We start from the raw sequence: 18,848 nt of genomic DNA, 5'->3' as shown, positions 1-18,848 counted from the left end.
GATTTATCGATTTTTGGGGCTTATCGATTCGGTTATCGATTACACCAATAAAAAAATTTGCGGGATTCCACGGAAAGTATATCGCTATAAACACGCCTAACTAATATGGACAAAAAGAAGCTAAAATAAGACGAACACCGTTTATAACATAAAAATTGTGTCAACAAGCACATGCAACAAAACTAAAGTAAGAGATCAAATGTATGCCACCAACACTCTAACGGTATAAAAAAAATAAAAATACATCATCACGTCTAATTCTATTTTCCATTAATTTGAACTTCATTCCCTTGTGCTTTAAATATGATCATTCCTTAAATGTGATAGATGAAATAATAGGGTTAGAGACTTAGGGTAAAGGAAAGAGTATTATAGAATAAGGGTAAAAAAAAAAATTAGTATATCTTATAGATTTATCGATAAACCGATAACTAAAAAGAACAAAATCGAAATCGATAAAATTTCGAAATCGAAATTGATATTGATAAATCGATAAATTGATATCGATAAACCAATAATAAATAATCGAGATAAATCGATTCGAATGTACACCCCGAGAGGCATCTCAGAAACAGTAAGAAAGAGAGTAGAGGCATTGGCTATACAGTTTTTTGAAAAGTTCTTCCTCAAATATTCACGTAGATGTTATTTTCTAACTATCTATTCACTGGATTTGACTGATGTTGACCAAATTCAACCAAATCTTAGTCAATTATAAAAAAAATTCATATAAAATACAATTCTGAAAAAACAAAGAAGTACCACTTCTATTACTCAGCCAGTGTTCATCTCCTTTTTGACAGTTAGCCACTGCTAACGACAAAGTGACGGCATGGCTACAAGCTTAAGACAACTCACAAGTCACAACTGGAAATCCAACAAATATATTGGACTTATGGTCATGCCACCTCACTCTATAAATTTTGTCTTTCCTCATTCTCATATTAGTGTCTAAACTTCAAGAATGCCAACTGTTTTGTACCAAAACCCTTGATTCTTGAATGTATGCATGTTTACTAACTGTTAATAATATTTATTAGCCAAAAATATTAAATAAAAATGCTGTTGCCAACTTTAGCTGATACACTTTGAAATCTGACACTTGCCCTTTTTTTACTTAACATACTTTTCTTGTCCTTTACCTGTGCATTCTTTTCTCCAACCACAAGGTACTGTGCTCCAGTATTTTCATTCAAAATCTTGTAGTGTTTGAGGTAATTTCTCATCTGGGTTTAGCTCTATTTATTGTACGTGATTTAGCTTGATGTGAAAGGTCTTAGCTTTTTGTTGTTTTGCATTCAATTATTCAGAGTTGGTATAAGGAACTTTAAGTAATAATCGGATCTAATTCTAGTTGGCTGATTCTGATTGGTTAATTTGCATGTTTATCTTAATAAATTTGGTATGCTAATGGAGACTTTGCTTATACTGCTGGTATATGTGGCTAATAGATATGAATGCTTATATTCTAGTATTTGTTTTCTTCAATAGGATTTGGGGACAAATGTTTAAAACTTATTATTTCAAATTTGAGTTTTTCTGTCTATACTCCATGATTAGTGGCTTTTTAGTACTTCCAAAGTCTAATTATGTGCACTTGACCAGTTCTGGTTTTGAGCTACTAACATCTGACCAAGATAAGCAATTTGGTTTGACCCTTATTTCCTGCTCATATTTTGTTAGTCTAATGCTTTTTGACATTATGTTGGCAAAGGCGGATCTAAGATTTTAGTACGATTGGTTCAACCTTTAGTTTTTTACCATTAATCCCATTATACTTAAGAAATTGTGAGTTCAAAGTGTTTTTAGAATTTTAGAGATTTTATACATATACTCCATGTCGAAAATACTGAGTCGGTTGAACCCATTGTTTACACGCATCCGCCACTGTATGTTAGGAACCTAACCAATGGAAATTGGTCGAATTCATAGTTTTTAGAAGGGTTTTTTGTAAATAGTTGTTAGATTCCTCAAGATACTGAAAGAGCTTTTAATACGGAATGGCAAGAAGAAGTTATTTTGTTAAGCTGCTTAATAGGAGAATTATTAGCTTTCTGTTTGATATTTTTCCTCAATTTCATTCATGTACAAGTTCATTTTTTTTCTTGGTAAACTTTTCTTAACACTTAATTCGTTAGCCGTTGCAGCTGATGGTCATGTTCAAAGAGGGGTGAAGCTGAGGAGGTTAACAGAAAATGGGCTTCCCACCCTTCTTGTTAATCTTTCTGGCAGTATGTCCTGCATTTTTGGCACAAATAGTTGAAGATACAGCACTTTTGATTGATGCAACTGTAAAAATTGCTGAGACTGATGCTAATTATGTATGCGCTACCCTTGACTGGTGGCCTAAAGAAAAGTGTGACTACAACGACTGCCCTTGGGGCTACACGTCTCTGATGAATCTGGTAAAATCCCACTAGTTGTTATTGTCATATTGCTTTGCTAATAGTCAGTTCACATCCCTAATGCAGTTTCAGACGATGGAACGAGCAGTTAACATTTATGATTTTTCTTTTGATTTTTTTCAGGATTTGTCTCACCCCTTTCTGGCAAATTCTATTCAAGGTTTGCATGTTTCCGTCGTGTTATAACTTTACCTTAACATTTGAGATCTTGTGGTTCTTACTCTAATTAGCAAACTTTGATTGGTAAACACGATAACTTCACCTTAACATCAAAAGCATCCATCTACTTGCAATAGTGAGCAAATTAGACTTAATGCTTGTTTGGGCTGCTCATACATTCTCTTCTGTCCTGATTGCTGCTACTTAATTGGTGGTACAGCTTTCAACCCTTTGAGACTACGACTTGGAGGTTCTTTGCAAAACCGAGTAATATATGATGTAGGCAATTTGGAGTCTCGTTGCCATGCATTTACCAAGCAGGAGGATGGGTTGTTTGGATTTTCAAAGGGATGCTTACATATGAATAGATGGGATGAGCTAAATAGCTTTTTCAAGAAGACAGGGTGAGTTATTAACTTTTGTGCTGCTTTCTTGTTCCAATTTTGTTTTTACATTGCATTTAAAGTACCCTAAAATTTTAACTCTACTTTTGTGCCCTACACTAACTTTCTTTCTTTCTTTCTTGAGTAAATTTGCCCCTAAATTGGTTATACCAGTTTTAACCCTGCGTAAGTTTTTCAAAACGGATCAGTGAATCTAAATAGATGGATATTTAGAGTATTCCACTGCTTAATGACCAATAAGTATACTAAGCTTACACAACCAAATTCTTCTACAATTCATGTTTCTTCAAGATATGCATTTGAGAAATCAAGATTGTGAATGCTGATAGGAATCCTGGATTAGCATTTCGTAACCAGACTCTTATACATTTCAACATATATGTTTGAGAGTCCTACAACCTAGAAATCAAGAATTTAAGCTCTGAAAGTTGTTACCTTTTTTAAATGCTTCCCGTTCTTTCTGGCGTAACAGTTCCACCTGAAAATTTGGTATTAATTTGAATTTCTTATGATACTAAGGAGTATGTCGAAACTTACTTAAAATTCTTTGAAATTTGTTAAGACATAGTATGAATACATACATGTGCTCTCTCTGATAGCTTAAACTTTTAAATGAGGCGTTACTCACTTCAACATGGTATCACAGCCAAACAAGGATCCTAGTTTCAAGTCTCACCACCATCTATTGACAGAAAGTATTTCCACGTGCTTGGCAAAGTGGGGGAAAAAAAAGAAGCATTAGGCTTGCATGTGAAGGATGTGTTAAGGCGTAATGAGATAATAAACGTGTACCCTTTAAATAGCTCAACTTTTAGATGAGGTGGCCACTCAATTCAACAAAGTTCATCCCAGTTTCACTGCTTATGCTGCAGAGCACTTGTGACCTTTGGCCTGAATGCATTGCATGGAAGGCAGCGGGCAGGTAAGCGTGTGTGGGGAGGGAATTGGGATTCCAGCAACGCTCGTGATTTCATAAATTACACTATTTCCAAGGGCTACCAGATACACTCATGGGAATTTGGTATAACTGTTGACAATTTCCTTCTCTCTTTTGCTTTTTTTATGGTAAATCACTCTTCTTTAATAGAGGGTGGATTCCCTTAAAACAATTCTTCCCCTTGGTTTGCAGGAAATGAGTTAAGTGGTAAGGGTATTGGTGCAAATGTTGATGCGGAGCAATACGGAAAAGATGTTATCCATCTTAACAATCTCATAGACCAATTGTATAAGAATTTCCAACCCCGACCACTTCTCTTAGCACCAGGAGGATTCTATGATAAAGAGTGGTATGAGAAGCTTCTTGAGGTGTCAGGGCCAGGCACTGTCGATGCCTTGACTCATCATATATATAATCTTGGTCCAGGTAAGCTAGCATAAATATTTTTACGGTAAGCTTGGCGATGTATGAAAGCTTCTATTGATATAGAAAATCTAGCGCAACAATGATTATGTCAAATTTAAGTGTTGACCACTTTTTCCTGCCTCATGATGTGTTTCAGTTTATAAAATATTTTTCACGGCTTCTATGAAAATTTCTTTGTCACTTATATTGTAATACCTTGGACATCATTAGGAGGTTGGGAACCATCTAGTAAGAGAGTCTTGTTGGTAGAACAAAATTAGATAAATTCAAATCTGCAGTGCATCTTGCTGTACGATATTCAGCTTAGGTCTCATTCTATCATTTCACTTACTTTGTTGAGTGGTATCATTTGAGATCGCAAAATGGTGCCTGAAGATTTTTTCGCTTTTACTATTTATTTTATATTGATGTGAATCACGGTTACTAACAAAAAAAGTATATTATCCTTTTTCACAGTTATAGAAGAGAGTGGGTAGGTGAAATTATTCGCGAATCTGTGTTATCATTGGCAGCACATTTCATAAACATAAAGACTGGTATTTACTTCTGTTAAAGTTGAATTATGAGCGACTGCTTAGATAGTTGGGTGATTTTACTTTATTTATCTATCTTTTTCTCATATGTGTTTTTTGTGCAAAGTTACGTTAATTACTTGTGTTATCTAGATTTGTAAGTCGATTTGCTCATGTTACTCCATTGAATAAAACCAGAAAGTTTCTGTTTCAGGATCGGACCACAATCTCGTCAACAAAATTTTAAATCCTCTGCACTTAAATAAAATTGCTAACACATTCAGTAACCTTAGCCAAACCATTGAAATGAATGGTCCTTGGACTTCAGCTTGGGTTGGAGAATCTGGTGGGGCCTTCAACAATGGAGGTCATAACGTGTCTAACACATTTGTGAACAGTTTTTGGTAAATTTCTTGCCCGACTTGATTTATTTTTTATCATTCTGTAATCAGTTAATTGTTTGTGTTATGCCTTATCTTGACGTGGAATTTAGGTACTTGGATCAGCTTGGGATGGCAGCCAAGTACCACACTAAAGTATATTGCAGGCAGACTTTTATTGGAGGAAACTATGGGCTCCTTGACACAAGCACATTTATCCCAAATCCTGATTATTACAGGTGAGGTGATTGGCTTACCAATTCAAGGTTGATTCTCTCTGCTACTAAAAAGAACATCTTCCTTAATTCTTGTTATTAAGTCCCTGACAATCTGATCTGAAATCGTTGTCCTCCTCTTTCAATGAACACAGTGCACTTCTTTGGCATCGGCTAATGGGAAAAGGAGTTTTTGCTGTTAGCAGCAATTCATCATCATATCTGCGCTCTTATGCCCACTGTACAAGAAATAGAGTAAGAGCTCCGTGGATTTTTGAATCACTCACTTATGGAATTTAGATGCATCATTTGGCTAGAGATACATTAACCTTTACAGGAAGTAATTTGATGGTTACCTGAAATGAAGTCTTAAAATTTCACACGTAATTGCTGGTCAATAATCCTTGTCTATCATCAATAGTGATAATTACTACTACTGTTGCATCAAGTCAATTCATGCTTCTGGTCAATCTGTTTGTTAGTAGAGACTAAAGCATCACACCTACTTTTAGTTAGGTAGCAAAGATGCAGTGAGACTTCAACTATATGAGCTTTGCATAGTCAGCCCAAACCCGGATTAAGGAGGAGGGTTGTGGTAGGTTGGTTGTCAGCATAAAAATGGTCAAAATATGTTGAAACCTCTAAATATGAAGATTGGATTTACTGGAATGTGGCATCCGTCTTACTGTTAAATAGGCAAGGTATTCCATCACATCATTGCGTTGGTGTGAGAGAGTTTATGCTAAGTTCCAATACCATGAAAGGCCTAGGTCCTGAAAGTTATTTGCACTGGAATGAAATGGTTTGAATAGAGCAAAATAGATATACAGGATTCATGTAGCCCCCAAACTAAATAGTTCGAATAGAGGGAAATGAATATAGAGGAGTCATGTAGCCACTGACTACTTTAGCATTGAGGTATAGTTAATTGATTAATTGATAGCAAAGCAAGCTGTTTTTTCATGATTATTATCTTTTAGACCATTTCAAAATTGTAACTTGTAAAGACCATATGCTTTAACGCTAATGCTTTGAGTGTTATAATCAGAGTTGATGCAGTTCAGTCTCAACTAGTTTTCTTTCCTAAGAGATGCTGGCTCTCCCTTGTGCTTAGTTTTGTAGGCGAACTTACTACTGGTGGATAGTTAGAACTTGAGTGTCTACTCTTGGATAGGTTAGAACCTGAATGTCAATCAGATGTAGGACAGAATGCCCTTCTATTGAACCATTTTGTGGCATATTCATATTGGTGAAGCCAGCTTCTGGTTGCTAATATTACCATTTTATCCTAGCCATACTGCAGTAATTTAGTTTTCTCATTAATGTATACTAGTTTCAAATTAAAATGTGATGATTTGCATGTGCTTAAAGTTGTTGTCATGTGACCAGGAGATCACGGGTTCAAGCCGTGGAAACAGCCTCTTGCAGAAATGCAGGAGCATAGCGGGAGCTTAGTGCACCGGGCTACCCTTTTGATTTGCATGTGCTTAAAACTTAACATTTCAATTTCCTGGTGTTTCCTTTGTGCAGGCAGGTGTGACATTACTTTTGATCAATTTAAGCAACCAAACTCAGTACAGAGTCAGCATCGAATCTAGTGTACACACCTCCTCGCATGCCAACGAGAAATCAAATCACAAGAAGTCGTTTATACACGGTCTTAAGAAAACTTTTTCATGGGTTGGAAGTAAATCATCAGACGTTACATTGTCACGCGAAGAATACCATCTGACTCCACTAAATGGCAACCTTCACAGCAAAACTATGCTCCTGAATGGATTACCATTACAGCTCACAGAAATTGGAGACATCCCAAGTTTGTCTCCGGTCCTTGTAAACATAGTGTCTCCAATATCAGTTGCCCCCTTGTCCATCAAATTCATTGTCTTTCCCAACTATAATTCTCCAGGTTGTAGATAGGATTAGGAAATACTGCTGCCAGAGAGCTCTAATGTAGCACTCTGTGGATTCATACCTTAGTAATTGTACACTAGCTACAATAAAATGAGCAGCCAATTTTTTAAGAAGTATGTATTATATAGCTAGATATATCCCTTTCCCTACTAATAGCTTGTTTGGCCAAGCTTATTTTTTGCCAAAAGTGCTTTTTTTTTTGGACCAAAAGCACTTTTGGCCAAAAATTGAGGTGTTTGGCCAAGCTTCTGGAAGGGGAAAAAGTGCTTTTGAGGAGAAGCAGAAGCAGTGTTGGAGAAGCAGAAAAAAGTAGCTTCTCTCCAAAAGCACTTTTTTGAGAAGCACTTTTGAGAAAAATACACTTAGAAACAGTTCTTTAAAGCTTGGCCAAACACTAATTGCTGCTCAGATGTGCTTTTCAAATTAATTAGCCAAACACAAACTATTTCTCACCAAAAGTACTTTTGAGAAAAACACTTTTGAAAAAAGCACTTCGCAAAATAAGCTGATTTTTGCAGCTTTGGCCAAATAGATTACAATAGTGTTTCCGAGGAAACACATGTAGTGCAAGTTAGTTATCAACTAGCATAGTATTGTAAGCAGACAAACAGTTGTATTTAAACATTTGCCACAAGCAGGTATCATGTTAAGTGGATGGGAAATGATTTTTGTTCCAGCCGATATTGGTTAGAAAGGTATTGAAGAATAAAATGTAATTGTGTTTTCTATCGGTGTTTCATAAACTGTACATTTGTGTTTAACATTATTAGAACATCAAATTATCCAAAAAGATGAATTATCAACAACAACAAACCCAGTAAAATCCACAAGTGGGGTTTGGAGAGGATAATGTGTACGTATATTTTTTTTACCCCTACCGTACGAAGATAGAGAGGTTGTTTCCGATAGACCCTCGGCTCAAGAACAGTGAAAAAGAAGCAACAAACAAACAATAGTAACAACAAGGTAATAGGACAACAGAAGCAAATGGCACAACGTGTAATAACAAAGATCTATGAATACAAAAATACAAGAATAGTATCAATACTACTGATAAGAATTATGCGGATAGCAATTTGTTGAACTGCTTTCCAATATCACACGATAATTTTGGTTTAGTGTCATAGAGTTGTGTAAATGCATAATATAAAGTACAATCAAAATTTACAATAACAAAATATTAACAGAAAGGGGGATTTGTGAAGAACTCAGAAGAGTTGAAAGGATAAGGAACTGAAGCAAGTTGACATCCCAAAGCTCAGTAGCAGGTCCAACAGACGTCTACTGGTTTACTTTCGAAGCAAACGGTGAATCCTCTGGTTGGCTCCTTTAACTCTGAAAGCAATCTCATCAACATCATCTTCAACATGATCCAATGCCTTGTTTTGCCTGTAATATCCAACAGCATATACAGAATTCTTAGAAATTGTGGAGAATTCCAGTGCCAGAGAATTTTTTTTTAAAAAAATTGGATTTAGACAGAAAGTGAGGGTTCATAGTCCACGCTAACTTACTTGGAATTAAGGTGTAGTTATTATTGTTGCATATACATTATACATATAATTCTTAGAAGTGACTAAGTAACACGGTACTTTAACGTGTCATGGTACAATAAAGAGAAAGTGGAGAGGGAGAGAGCAAAGGAAGGGGGGACTGGAATCCTTTTAACAAGATTATATAATCTGGAACACTAACCTCTCAATTTCAGATCCCATGTCCATAGCCATATTCTTGAGGTCCCCCAACAGGTTGCTGAGATCTGATAGGCCATCATCTTGCTTTGCTTTCTCAAGCTGTCAAAATTTCAAATGAAGTAACTTAGCTAAATGATATTACTATTCATATTCATCCAAAAGGTAAAGAAAGAAAAAAGGGGAAAACCAAGGAGGAGCGGAGCCATCTTCAATCTGGTCGCCAAGAATAAACAATTTTTTGTTACTAGGGCTTAAAATTTCTGCCAGAACTAATAGAATTGTCTCATGGTCCAACATGCCAAAGTATTACAAAGGCGAACTTTTCAAGAAACCTAAGTTACTGCAAGGATCACAATGTTTTACTACTTTTGTTGTTTAGCTTTTGGGGTTCCTAAATGAAACTTCTCTCAAATTTTAAAAAAATTAAGCCATACTTGGAGCCTTGGTGGGAAAAGTTACCCAGTGTTGGTGCGAGGTAGTAGGTATCCGGTGGAATAATAGAGGTGTGCGCAAGCTTGTCCGGACACCACCGTCATAAAAAATAAATAAAATAAAAGCCACATTGAAAATGGAACAAGGTTGTTTCTCAGTCTTTCACTCAGAGATCAGCTCAATTATTTTCTTATATTTCCTCCCTTCGTGAATACAGATAGAAGTCACTCTTCCAAAAGCAAGTGGATATTTCCTCCCGTTAGATCCACTATTCTTTTTCCTCCGTTCAAATTTCTTTACTCATCATTTAAATGAAGTTCGGGAGAAGTTGAGTTTCTAGAATTATATTTCTAGCTCACCAAACAAGTTTTCAGTGAATATCCGAGTTAGAAATAAGGAACCAAAAATTAAATGAGGAAGTTCCCGAGATCCACATACACACTAAAACTACAACTACCCAATATGCAGGATACCCTATTGATTAGTTTTGGTCACACTTAGGTCTGTGGCTTTCTGCATCTTTCCTCACTTTGCCATCCACTTTTCTAGCACTTTCGCCTTTTCATTTAAAGTTGCAATTTACCAGTTGAAACATTGATGATTAAGAGTATATAACAAATTAGTTAGTATTTCCTCATTTAACTTTGCAGAGAGAAAATTTTATTATCTAAATACCAAAACGAAAATATCATAGAATTGAATTAAAGAAAGACAAGAAAGATACAGACACGTAAACACATCGTTACTTCTACATAATTCATTTAGTCGGTCAGGGTTGTTATTTTGCAATCACAGGTACGGTTGATCCTGCATAATTACACATATCCAACCCCCGCTTTGGACAAATATGCTTTAAATCAAAATTCATGCAATACATACACTTGGATACATGGATCTGACTCTCTTACATCCAAGAGCCACATCTACGAAACGGGATGTGAGAGCACAATAACTTGAAGCAGACTATAATAACTGATTTAAAAATGCCACAAATCTTAGTTTCACTTTACATGGTTTTAATGATTTCAGAACGGAGTTGATAGACACTGAAAGTAAACAAATGACAACGGCGTATTTCTGGTCTGTTTTCTTTTATGCTTTTTATTTCTCTCTTAGCTCTTCCTAAAATCACCATGAGTCACAAATCCTCATTTCCAAGCCCATTTTAGCTAGAAAAATGACTTTCAAGGACAAAGTATCACAAATCAAAGACTATAGCTTGCAAGATGATATCCTTGAAAGTTTAGATGACAACTCTTATAACTCCATGCTGATGAAAACACGGAAAAACGAATAAGGAAAAAGCCTTTTGGCAAAGGAAAGTTCACATATTAATCTTAATCTTAACTTTTCATTCAACGATATAGGGAGCAACTTTGACTTTTCTAATCCATGCAATGTCAATTCCATAACTCACTCAACGACTTTATAAAAGAGTTCTTGTAAATCAGTATTATCTATCTTGTATCAAGTCACATGATACCTCAACTTTCTGCAGTGCATTCGCAGGTTCTTGGGGTGGTGTTCGTGAACTTGACCTTGCCTTAGGTGCAGAGCTCAATCCTAATTTCTCCCTCAGCTCCAAGTGGTTCCCCCTTCTTTGAACTGGATCATCTGCCGCATTAACACAGTGTCAGACTAGCTATCATTGTCAGGTGACACGACCTTTCCGTTACTAAGCATCTTGTGCACATTTAATCCAGATATCAAATCATATTAAATGAATAAGAAGAACAAAATTAAATGAGTCACCTCTTGTGATAACGGGTCCTGTAATTGCGCGATTCTTCTTTGGCTTCCAAGTCTTAGAAAAGATGCCCCCAAGACTTCCCACGAGTTTTTCACCCTGAAATAAAATTTCAAACTTAAGTCACCCAAGATAACAAGCAACAATAGCAAAACAGCTGCAGAAAGCAATTAAATGCAAAATCTACCTAATCAAGAAACATGTAATGAAGGATTTACAGCTCGTGAGACATCTTTAAAGGCACGAGGACGTCTAGGTAAAGGGTAAAGCAGATTCTTTATGATCTAATAAAACCCTTACCAAAATCTATTTCCTTCTAAAAGACGCATATCGGACAAACGAACAAGTTTCATCTTCAAATGAAATAGAAAGTAGAAACTATTACTTGAACCCAACAAGTAGAAAGTAGAAAGTAGAAACACAAGTAGAAACTATTACTTGAACCCAACAAACAAAGAAAAAAATAAAATAAGAGAAGATAGTTGCTTCAGGAAATAATTAAAAAAATTATCAGAAATATAAAACACATAATGGATATGGGCAGTTAATTAAAGCCAATAACATAGATGATAATGATGGCCACAGTTGTCTCTGCTTTTGCAGAAAACCAAAAAAGATATCAGTGGGCTAAACAAGCCATACCCTGCTAAGATCATGGTCAATGTCGGCTGCAGTCATATGGGTTCTTGTAATTTGTTCTCCCTGTTGATGTAAGGTGATCAATGTTTTCGTTGCATCCTCACGCATCTCTTCTGCAATCTTCAGGCAGCCGTTAACAGACTTTGTAGTCTCTTCAGCCTTGTATACAGCATAGTCTTCCAATTCCTCTACAGTTTGGTTTTCAAATCCTCCAGACTCCCGGAAATCATTCTTGTATTTATTTCTTGCTGTCGAAGTTGAGTAAGCACGTGAAGGAGTCTCTTTAATTTCTTCATCATCAAAAGGGTTTGCACTCAAATTTGGGGTCGCTACAGAAGGCTCTGATGATGTTCTCCTTGGTTTGACTGTTTGCTTCTTGTCAGATTCATCATCAGAATCAAAGGGATTTGACCCAGATTTACCATGGAATGCAGGATCTGTAGAGTTTTTTCTAGCATTCCAATGTAAAGGAGACTTCTTAAAACCATGCATTTTTTATGGATATGAAGCAACCGCACGGGGGTGGGACCTGCTACAGATTAAGGAACTATCTGCAGAAAGACACAAGATCAAATTAAGAGCACGTTAACAGAAACAATAGTTAGATTGTCTCTGTGAGACACGTACAAGGAGGAAATTCAGTTAAAGATCCTGCTTATATGAACTGAATAAATGAAAGTTAACGGTATTGAACACAACAATTGGCAAGGAGCTAAAAGATTAAGAGAGATAAAACCCTCAACTAAAAGACTCAAACCAAGCTTTGTTCAGATAGGAAAAACACAAATATTCAGGATTACAGAGAAATAGCACTAATAAGTAATGGAAAAGCCAAAAATCAAGTATGCAATTCTAATGTAATAAAACTAATACGCCTTAACTCAAAGCTAGTTGTGGTTGGATATCTGAATCCTCAATATCTGTTTAGCTCTATTTGGACTGATGAAATACAAATTACACAGACAAGAGAGGATAGCTTGTTGGTAGCTTCCACCTCCAACCTACGGGCTGACCTAAGTTGGAATAGTGTTCTCCAAGGAAAATTCGAGAAAAAGAAAGAAAGAAAAATCCCACAACAAAAGCAGAGACGAATCTAGGATTTTTAGAACATGAGTACACCCCCCGAAGAAGGGAGCGTTCCTTTGGATTAACTCAACATTCAATCAGGTGTACCATTCAACCTTTTTGGAGCATGGGGGCAAATAAATAATATTAGATCAATTTTACGATGTGTGTGTATATATATAGAAAGAGATATATAATACCTAGTTTAGTGGGAAGACCATGAGGTCATGTGCACAGTAAAAATAGCCAAAATCCGCCCCAGACAACAAGGAAGCAATTTCTACAAGAATAATATCGAAAATTAAGGTGCATATCTGGTTCTATTTACATCTCCATAATAACAAAACGTGGAATTTCAAATTTCTTCTGTAGAAGTAAATTACAGCAATCATCCTTTAACTAAGCATAAATTTAAGAATATTCCCCCACTCATATAGTCAAATACCTAACTGCTTTCATGCTGATTTCTCAAACACCCAGAAATCATATAAGAAAACCCAAAAAAAGAAACCAAGAATATAGCTAGAAGCATAGGGGGGTTTTCCCTAAAAAGTAGAAATGATAGTTCCAAATGATAATTTCAGAAATAAATTACACAAAAAAAGGATAGCAAGAAATGAGCAAAAACATATCACTGTAATGAAGTTTAAAGTTAGAATCAACCCATATGAATAAATATTTTTTTTTTTTTTTTTTTTGCATAAACTCAGTATATTCAGATGTTGACTGAATTGGAATATCATGACTGAAAGACAGAAAAAAAAAACAAAAAAAAAAAAAGAAGAAGAGAGAATTGGGTGATGTGCAGTTACCTGAAAATGATAAAGTATGCAGAAAATCTAGAGAGAAAGATTGAATAGAATTGAAAAAACTGTAGTTTGGTCTATATATATTGGGGATGACTTTTGTGAAAAAGCGTGGAGTTGGGATGTTAGGACTTTTTGAACTAAGCCAACAAATTGGACCGTTTCCTCTCCGTATGCCTACGTAGACTTGACCTGCTCTTGTCAACTGCTTTTATATTTCCTTTCCTTTCTTTTTCTTTTTTCTTTTGTTAATTTTTTTAATCACAATTATTCTCTCTGTTTCAATTTGTATGTTTTGAATTATTCTCTCTGTTTCAATTTATACAATGGTTCCGTTGTATAAGAACAAAGGCGATATCCAGAGCTATAACAACTATAGGGGTATCAAATTACTGAGTCATACCATGAAAGTTTGGGAGAGAGTGGTAGAAATGAGAGTGCGAAGGACGGTGTCTATTTCAGAAAATCAGTTCGGGTTCATGACGGGGCGATCTACCACAGAAGCTATCCACCTTATTAGGAGGATGGTGGAACAATACAGGGATAGGAAGAAGGATCTCCACATGGTGTTTATTGATCTGGAGAAAGCGTACAACAGGGTTCCTAGGGAGGTCTTATGGAGCTGCTTGGAGGCTAAAGGGTTCTGGTTGCCTACATTAGGGTGATTAAAGACATATATGATGGAGGTAAGACTCGGGTTAGGATAGTAGGAGGCGACTCCGAGCACTTCCCGATTGTTACGGGGTTGCACCAAGAGTCTGCGTTCAGCCCATTCCTATTTGCCCTAGTGATGGATGCACTAACTCATCATATTCAAGGAGAGGTGCCATGGTGCATGCTATTTGCTGATGACATAGTTCTAATTAATGAGACACAAAGCGGAGTCAACGAGAGGCTAGAGGTTTGGAGACATGCCCTTGAGTCTAAAGGTTTCAAGTTAAGCAGGACGAAGACAGAATACTTTGAGTGCAAATTTAGGGGCGAGCCAACGGAAACGGGAGTGAACGTGAGGCTTGACTCTCAAGTCATTCCCAAGAGGGGTAGTTTCAAGTACCTTGGGTCGGTTATTCAGGGGATCGGGGAGATTGACGAGGATGTCACACACCGTATAGGGGTGGGTGGATGAAGTGAAGGCTAACATCGGGAGTCCTGTGTGATAAGAAAGTGCCACCGTTACTAAAAGGTAAGTTTTATAGAGCAGTGGTTAGGCCTGCCATGTTGTATGGACTGAGTGTTGGCCGGTTAAGAACTCACACATCCAGAAGATGAAAGTAACAGAGATGAGGATGTTGAGGTGGATGTGCGTGCATACAAAGATGGATAAGATTAGGAATGAAGAAATTCGAGAGAAGGTGGGCGTGGCCCCCATGGAGGACAAGATGCGGGAAGCAAGACTCCGATGGTTCGGGCACATTCACAGGAGGAGCATTGATGCACCGGTGAGGAGGTGTGAGCAACTGGCTGTGGTAGGTACGAGGAGAGGTAGAGGGCGACCTAAGAAGAATTGGGGAGAGGTGATCAGGCAAGACATGACGCGACTTAGAATTGCTGAGGACATGGCCCTTGACAAGGAATTGTGGAGGTCGAGCATTAAGGTTGTAGGCTAGGGGGATGTTGTGAATATTTCTACAGCGCACTAAGTGAGATTAGCCAGTTAGGAGTTAGTTTTAGGATTCTAGTGGTCATCTACTGATGCAGGGCTTTAGCTGCTGGTTATTATTATACCTTCCATCTAATTCGTATTTCTTATATTGCTGTTATTTTATTATGATTCTATTGATGGTAATAATATATCGTCTCTTGTTGCTTTCTTGAGCCGAAGGTCTCCTGGAAACAACCTTCCTGCCCCTCGGGGTAGGAGTAAGGTCTGCGTACATATTACCCTCCCCAGACCCCACTTGTGAGATTATACTGGGCCGTTGTTGTTGTTGTTGTTGAGTTAGTTTGACTAGATACGATATTTAAGAAAGTCTGTTTAAATTTTATATTAAACTAAAAATTTATAATATACCAAAATATCATTGAATTTTGTGATATTAAATATATCGTATAGAAAATTATAATTAAATTACAAAATATAAAAAGCGATATTCTTTTTAAAGCCAACTAAAAAGAAAAATAATACATATAAATTGAAACAGAATGAGTATGAAGGTGTTTGGATTGAATTCTAAGCTGGTCAAATCAGCTTTTAAACTCTTTTTTAGCTTTTTACAGTGTTTGACAAAGTTAAAAAATACTTAAAACAAGCCAAAAACTCTAATTTATTACTTTTTTGCTTAAAAACTATATTTCTACTGAAAAGCCACTTTTTTAAGTCAATCCAAACGAGTTCTATGCCATAATCAATGGCAGAGCCGAATTATACAAGAGAATTTTAAATCTACTTTTAAAACCCCTTAATCACTATATTAAAAAAATTTATGTTGAGGGAATTCAATAATTTATACATTAAACAAAAAAATTATTTTTCCTATGTAAGCAGTGTAATATTTACGACGGAACTAATTTAACCTGCTTGGCTACTTTTAGCTACCCATTTTTCTTTCTTTTTTTACTATTAGAATTTGAATTTCTCATCCATTTCATTAAGTATGGAAAAAAGAGAAAATTACTAGTCTAATTTCCTAAGGTCCAGTTAAATTACACTTTCTCCAATTTAAACGTCAAATTCTTCTCTCTAGATACTCTCTGTTGCCTGCCAACTTGAGCCTTTAGATGTGATGAATAATTTATACAATGCAGAAGAAATTAATTAAAACATGTAATTTTGCAAATTAAATACTCATTTTGCTATAAAGTTTGTTTTTGGAAGTGCTGGAGAATTAGGTTTTGACCTATATCAGTAAATATGTTGAAACTATTTAATATAGTCTATTTTAAAAGTGAATTAGTGCTAGAGTATCCTTTCTTAAGTAGCAAAAATTAAATTATCACTATTTCAAGAAAATTAACCCTTCCAAAATATTTTTCGAAGGTAATATAATACTTGAAGAAAATACTGTACTCATTCATTTCCTGTTGACAATCATATTTGACTCCACATTATTCTAGTAAAAATCTGAAATACTTATATCTTTAACTATATGGGGGGAAACACCAAACATCAAAGTATTATTTTTTTTCCTTTACTTTTTAGTACTAAAAATATATACAGTCAAATCTCTCTATAACAACTTTGTTTGTTTCGAATATTTTTGGATGTTACAACGATCTGCTATTACATAGAACATATACTATAACATAACATAAATATTAATTTCGGAAAAATTTAGCTTTTACAGTGAAGTGTTGTTATATAAGAATACTATTATAAAGATGTCAGGACGATTAAGAGAAAAAAGAGGATGTGGTACTAGATTGCAGAATAAATAAACAGGTGTTAATATCATTGTGTTTATTGACACGTAAGAACTTCATCGCCATTTGCTTAACATAGAATTAGAAGCATTGAATTAGTCTAGAAATTTCATTATTTTTATTTACTAAAAATAAAAACGTCAACCTCTAAACTTACCAAATTAGCAAGTTGTGCATTAATTAAAGCCAATACTATCTTACTATATTTAGTACTTTTTATATCTAATAACAAGAATTGTAAATCAATATTGAATATCATATTACCGCGTACCAAAACTGTCAAGCAAAAACAATACAATATTTTGGGGCTGCTCATTAACTTTACTCCTTTCACATAGTTAATTCGGAAGTCTAAATGATTCATTGCACTTTTGTTTTTTTAAATAGATAGAGACCATTCGGGTAAAAAATTATTCGCATCTGGTATTTACACCAACCAATCTAGATAGGACATGTGTTTTTAAATAAATTTATTTTTCACAAAATTAATTAGTATATATTCTCACCTGATTAATTCACTTAACCATGATAAAATAATATAATTTGATATATATATACTGTACAGATAAATTTAGACATAGATAAATAAATGCTTAATCTGAATTGGAAATGAGAACAAATGAGGAAGCACACCTAGAACTCTAGAAGACACCCTTCACGAAAGGAACTTTTGCAGTTTCTTAGCAACTTCCACGAAACCAGTAAGATTAATGATATTTTATAGAAAAATTCTTAACTACTAAGTTTACATTGTGAATTAAGCTTGTTGATTCAAAATCTCATCAACTTTTAAGCACTACAATAACAACAACCCAGTAAAATTCTATAAGTGAAATTTGAGAAGAGTGGTGTATATGCAGACTTTATCCCAATTCCGAGGGAGTAAAAGTGTTGTTTCCGATAGACACTCGGCTCAAGAAGACGAAAAAAGACAATATATGAGTACAAACAACAGAATGCATGGATGTGAAAAAATAATAGCTAATAATATTTTTTATACATGTGTATTTTTTTGATATATATATATAGAGAGAGAGAGAGAGTGTGTGTTTCGGCCGACTGGTCATTTTTGTATTTTGCCCCGAAAAAAAATATCTGTTTGAATTTAATGCTTACAAGCTTATTGGGCCTGTTAATGATGTTACGGATAGTTGGACTAGAAAAGCCCACAACACTGTTATATAAGGAATCATTATCATTTTGCATAATTTAAGTTGGGGTTTTGATACAGTTACCAATAAAAATAAAATTATTTATTTTTTTACCCATAAACTAATTATATTTCCTACCCATAGTAGTTTTTGTGAAGAATATTTCTTTATTCTCCAATTTTTTTTATTTCTATGCTTCTTTTCTTTCTTTTTATCTTTTTTTTTCTTTTCTCCTTTTCTTTTTTCTCGTTTTCTTCTTCTTATTTTTTTTCTTTTTTTCTTTTCTAATTTCATTTAACTTCTTTTTTTATTTTTTTCTCTTCATAATCTAATTTCATTTACTGTTTTCACTATTTTTTATTATTATTTTTTTATATTATTACTAAAGAAAATTAAATTGTGTACCAATTAAATATAGATAATACAATAAAAAAATATTAACTAATATATGATTCCAGTAAAGTATATAGCTATACCAACAGGGTATACAATTGTACGCAAAGAGTTAAAATTTTTTTTATTCAATTATTAAACTGAAATAATATCAATTGTCAATAAAAATTTCAAAAAATTCTAAAAGGATCTAATTGTAAGAATATACC

The 18,848-nt window shown here is 35.0% G+C and overlaps 2 protein-coding genes across 7 annotated transcripts; one reads left to right on the top strand and one right to left on the bottom strand.

The window, feature by feature from the left end:
* Window positions 1-777: 777 nt before the first annotated feature.
* LOC107830348 (heparanase-like protein 2) lies at window positions 778-7,465 on the top strand. Of its 5 annotated transcripts, none has more exons than XM_016657874.2 (10): window positions 778-898; window positions 2,148-2,405; window positions 2,529-2,565; window positions 2,785-2,968; window positions 3,841-3,989; window positions 4,098-4,331; window positions 5,058-5,247; window positions 5,337-5,462; window positions 5,594-5,693; window positions 6,969-7,465. In XM_016657874.2, the coding sequence occupies exons 2-10, from the start codon at window positions 2,196-2,198 to the stop codon at window positions 7,356-7,358; spliced, it is 1,620 nt and encodes a 539-aa protein (XP_016513360.1). In that variant the 5' UTR covers window positions 778-898; window positions 2,148-2,195; the 3' UTR covers window positions 7,359-7,465. The 5 variants fall into 5 exon arrangements, with proteins under 5 accessions (XP_016513360.1, XP_075075142.1, XP_075075141.1 ...); XM_075219041.1 differs by lacking the exon at window positions 778-898 and adding an exon at window positions 918-1,169; XM_075219040.1 differs by lacking the exon at window positions 778-898 and adding an exon at window positions 918-1,214 and having other exon boundaries at window positions 2,139-2,405.
* An 887-nt stretch (window positions 7,466-8,352) lies between these two features.
* LOC107830347 (SNAP25 homologous protein SNAP33) lies at window positions 8,353-13,897 on the bottom strand. 2 transcript variants are annotated; one of them, XM_075219042.1, is made up of 7 exons: window positions 13,742-13,794; window positions 13,130-13,209; window positions 11,868-12,415; window positions 11,231-11,324; window positions 10,962-11,092; window positions 9,048-9,145; window positions 8,353-8,741 (listed from the first exon to the last, which is right to left on the bottom strand). In XM_075219042.1, the coding sequence occupies exons 3-7, from the start codon at window positions 12,354-12,356 to the stop codon at window positions 8,642-8,644; spliced, it is 912 nt and encodes a 303-aa protein (XP_075075143.1). In that variant the 5' UTR covers window positions 12,357-12,415; window positions 13,130-13,209; window positions 13,742-13,794; the 3' UTR covers window positions 8,353-8,641. The 2 variants fall into 2 exon arrangements, with proteins under 2 accessions (XP_075075143.1, XP_016513355.2); XM_016657869.2 differs by lacking the exon at window positions 13,130-13,209 and having other exon boundaries at window positions 13,742-13,897.
* Between the last annotated feature and the right edge of the window lie 4,951 nt (window positions 13,898-18,848).

This window comes from Nicotiana tabacum, chromosome 8, assembly GCF_000715075.1.
Source record: "Nicotiana tabacum cultivar K326 chromosome 8, ASM71507v2, whole genome shotgun sequence".
Lineage (NCBI taxonomy): Eukaryota > Viridiplantae > Streptophyta > Magnoliopsida > Solanales > Solanaceae > Nicotiana > Nicotiana tabacum.
This window is presented reverse-complemented; position numbering and strand designations above follow the sequence as displayed.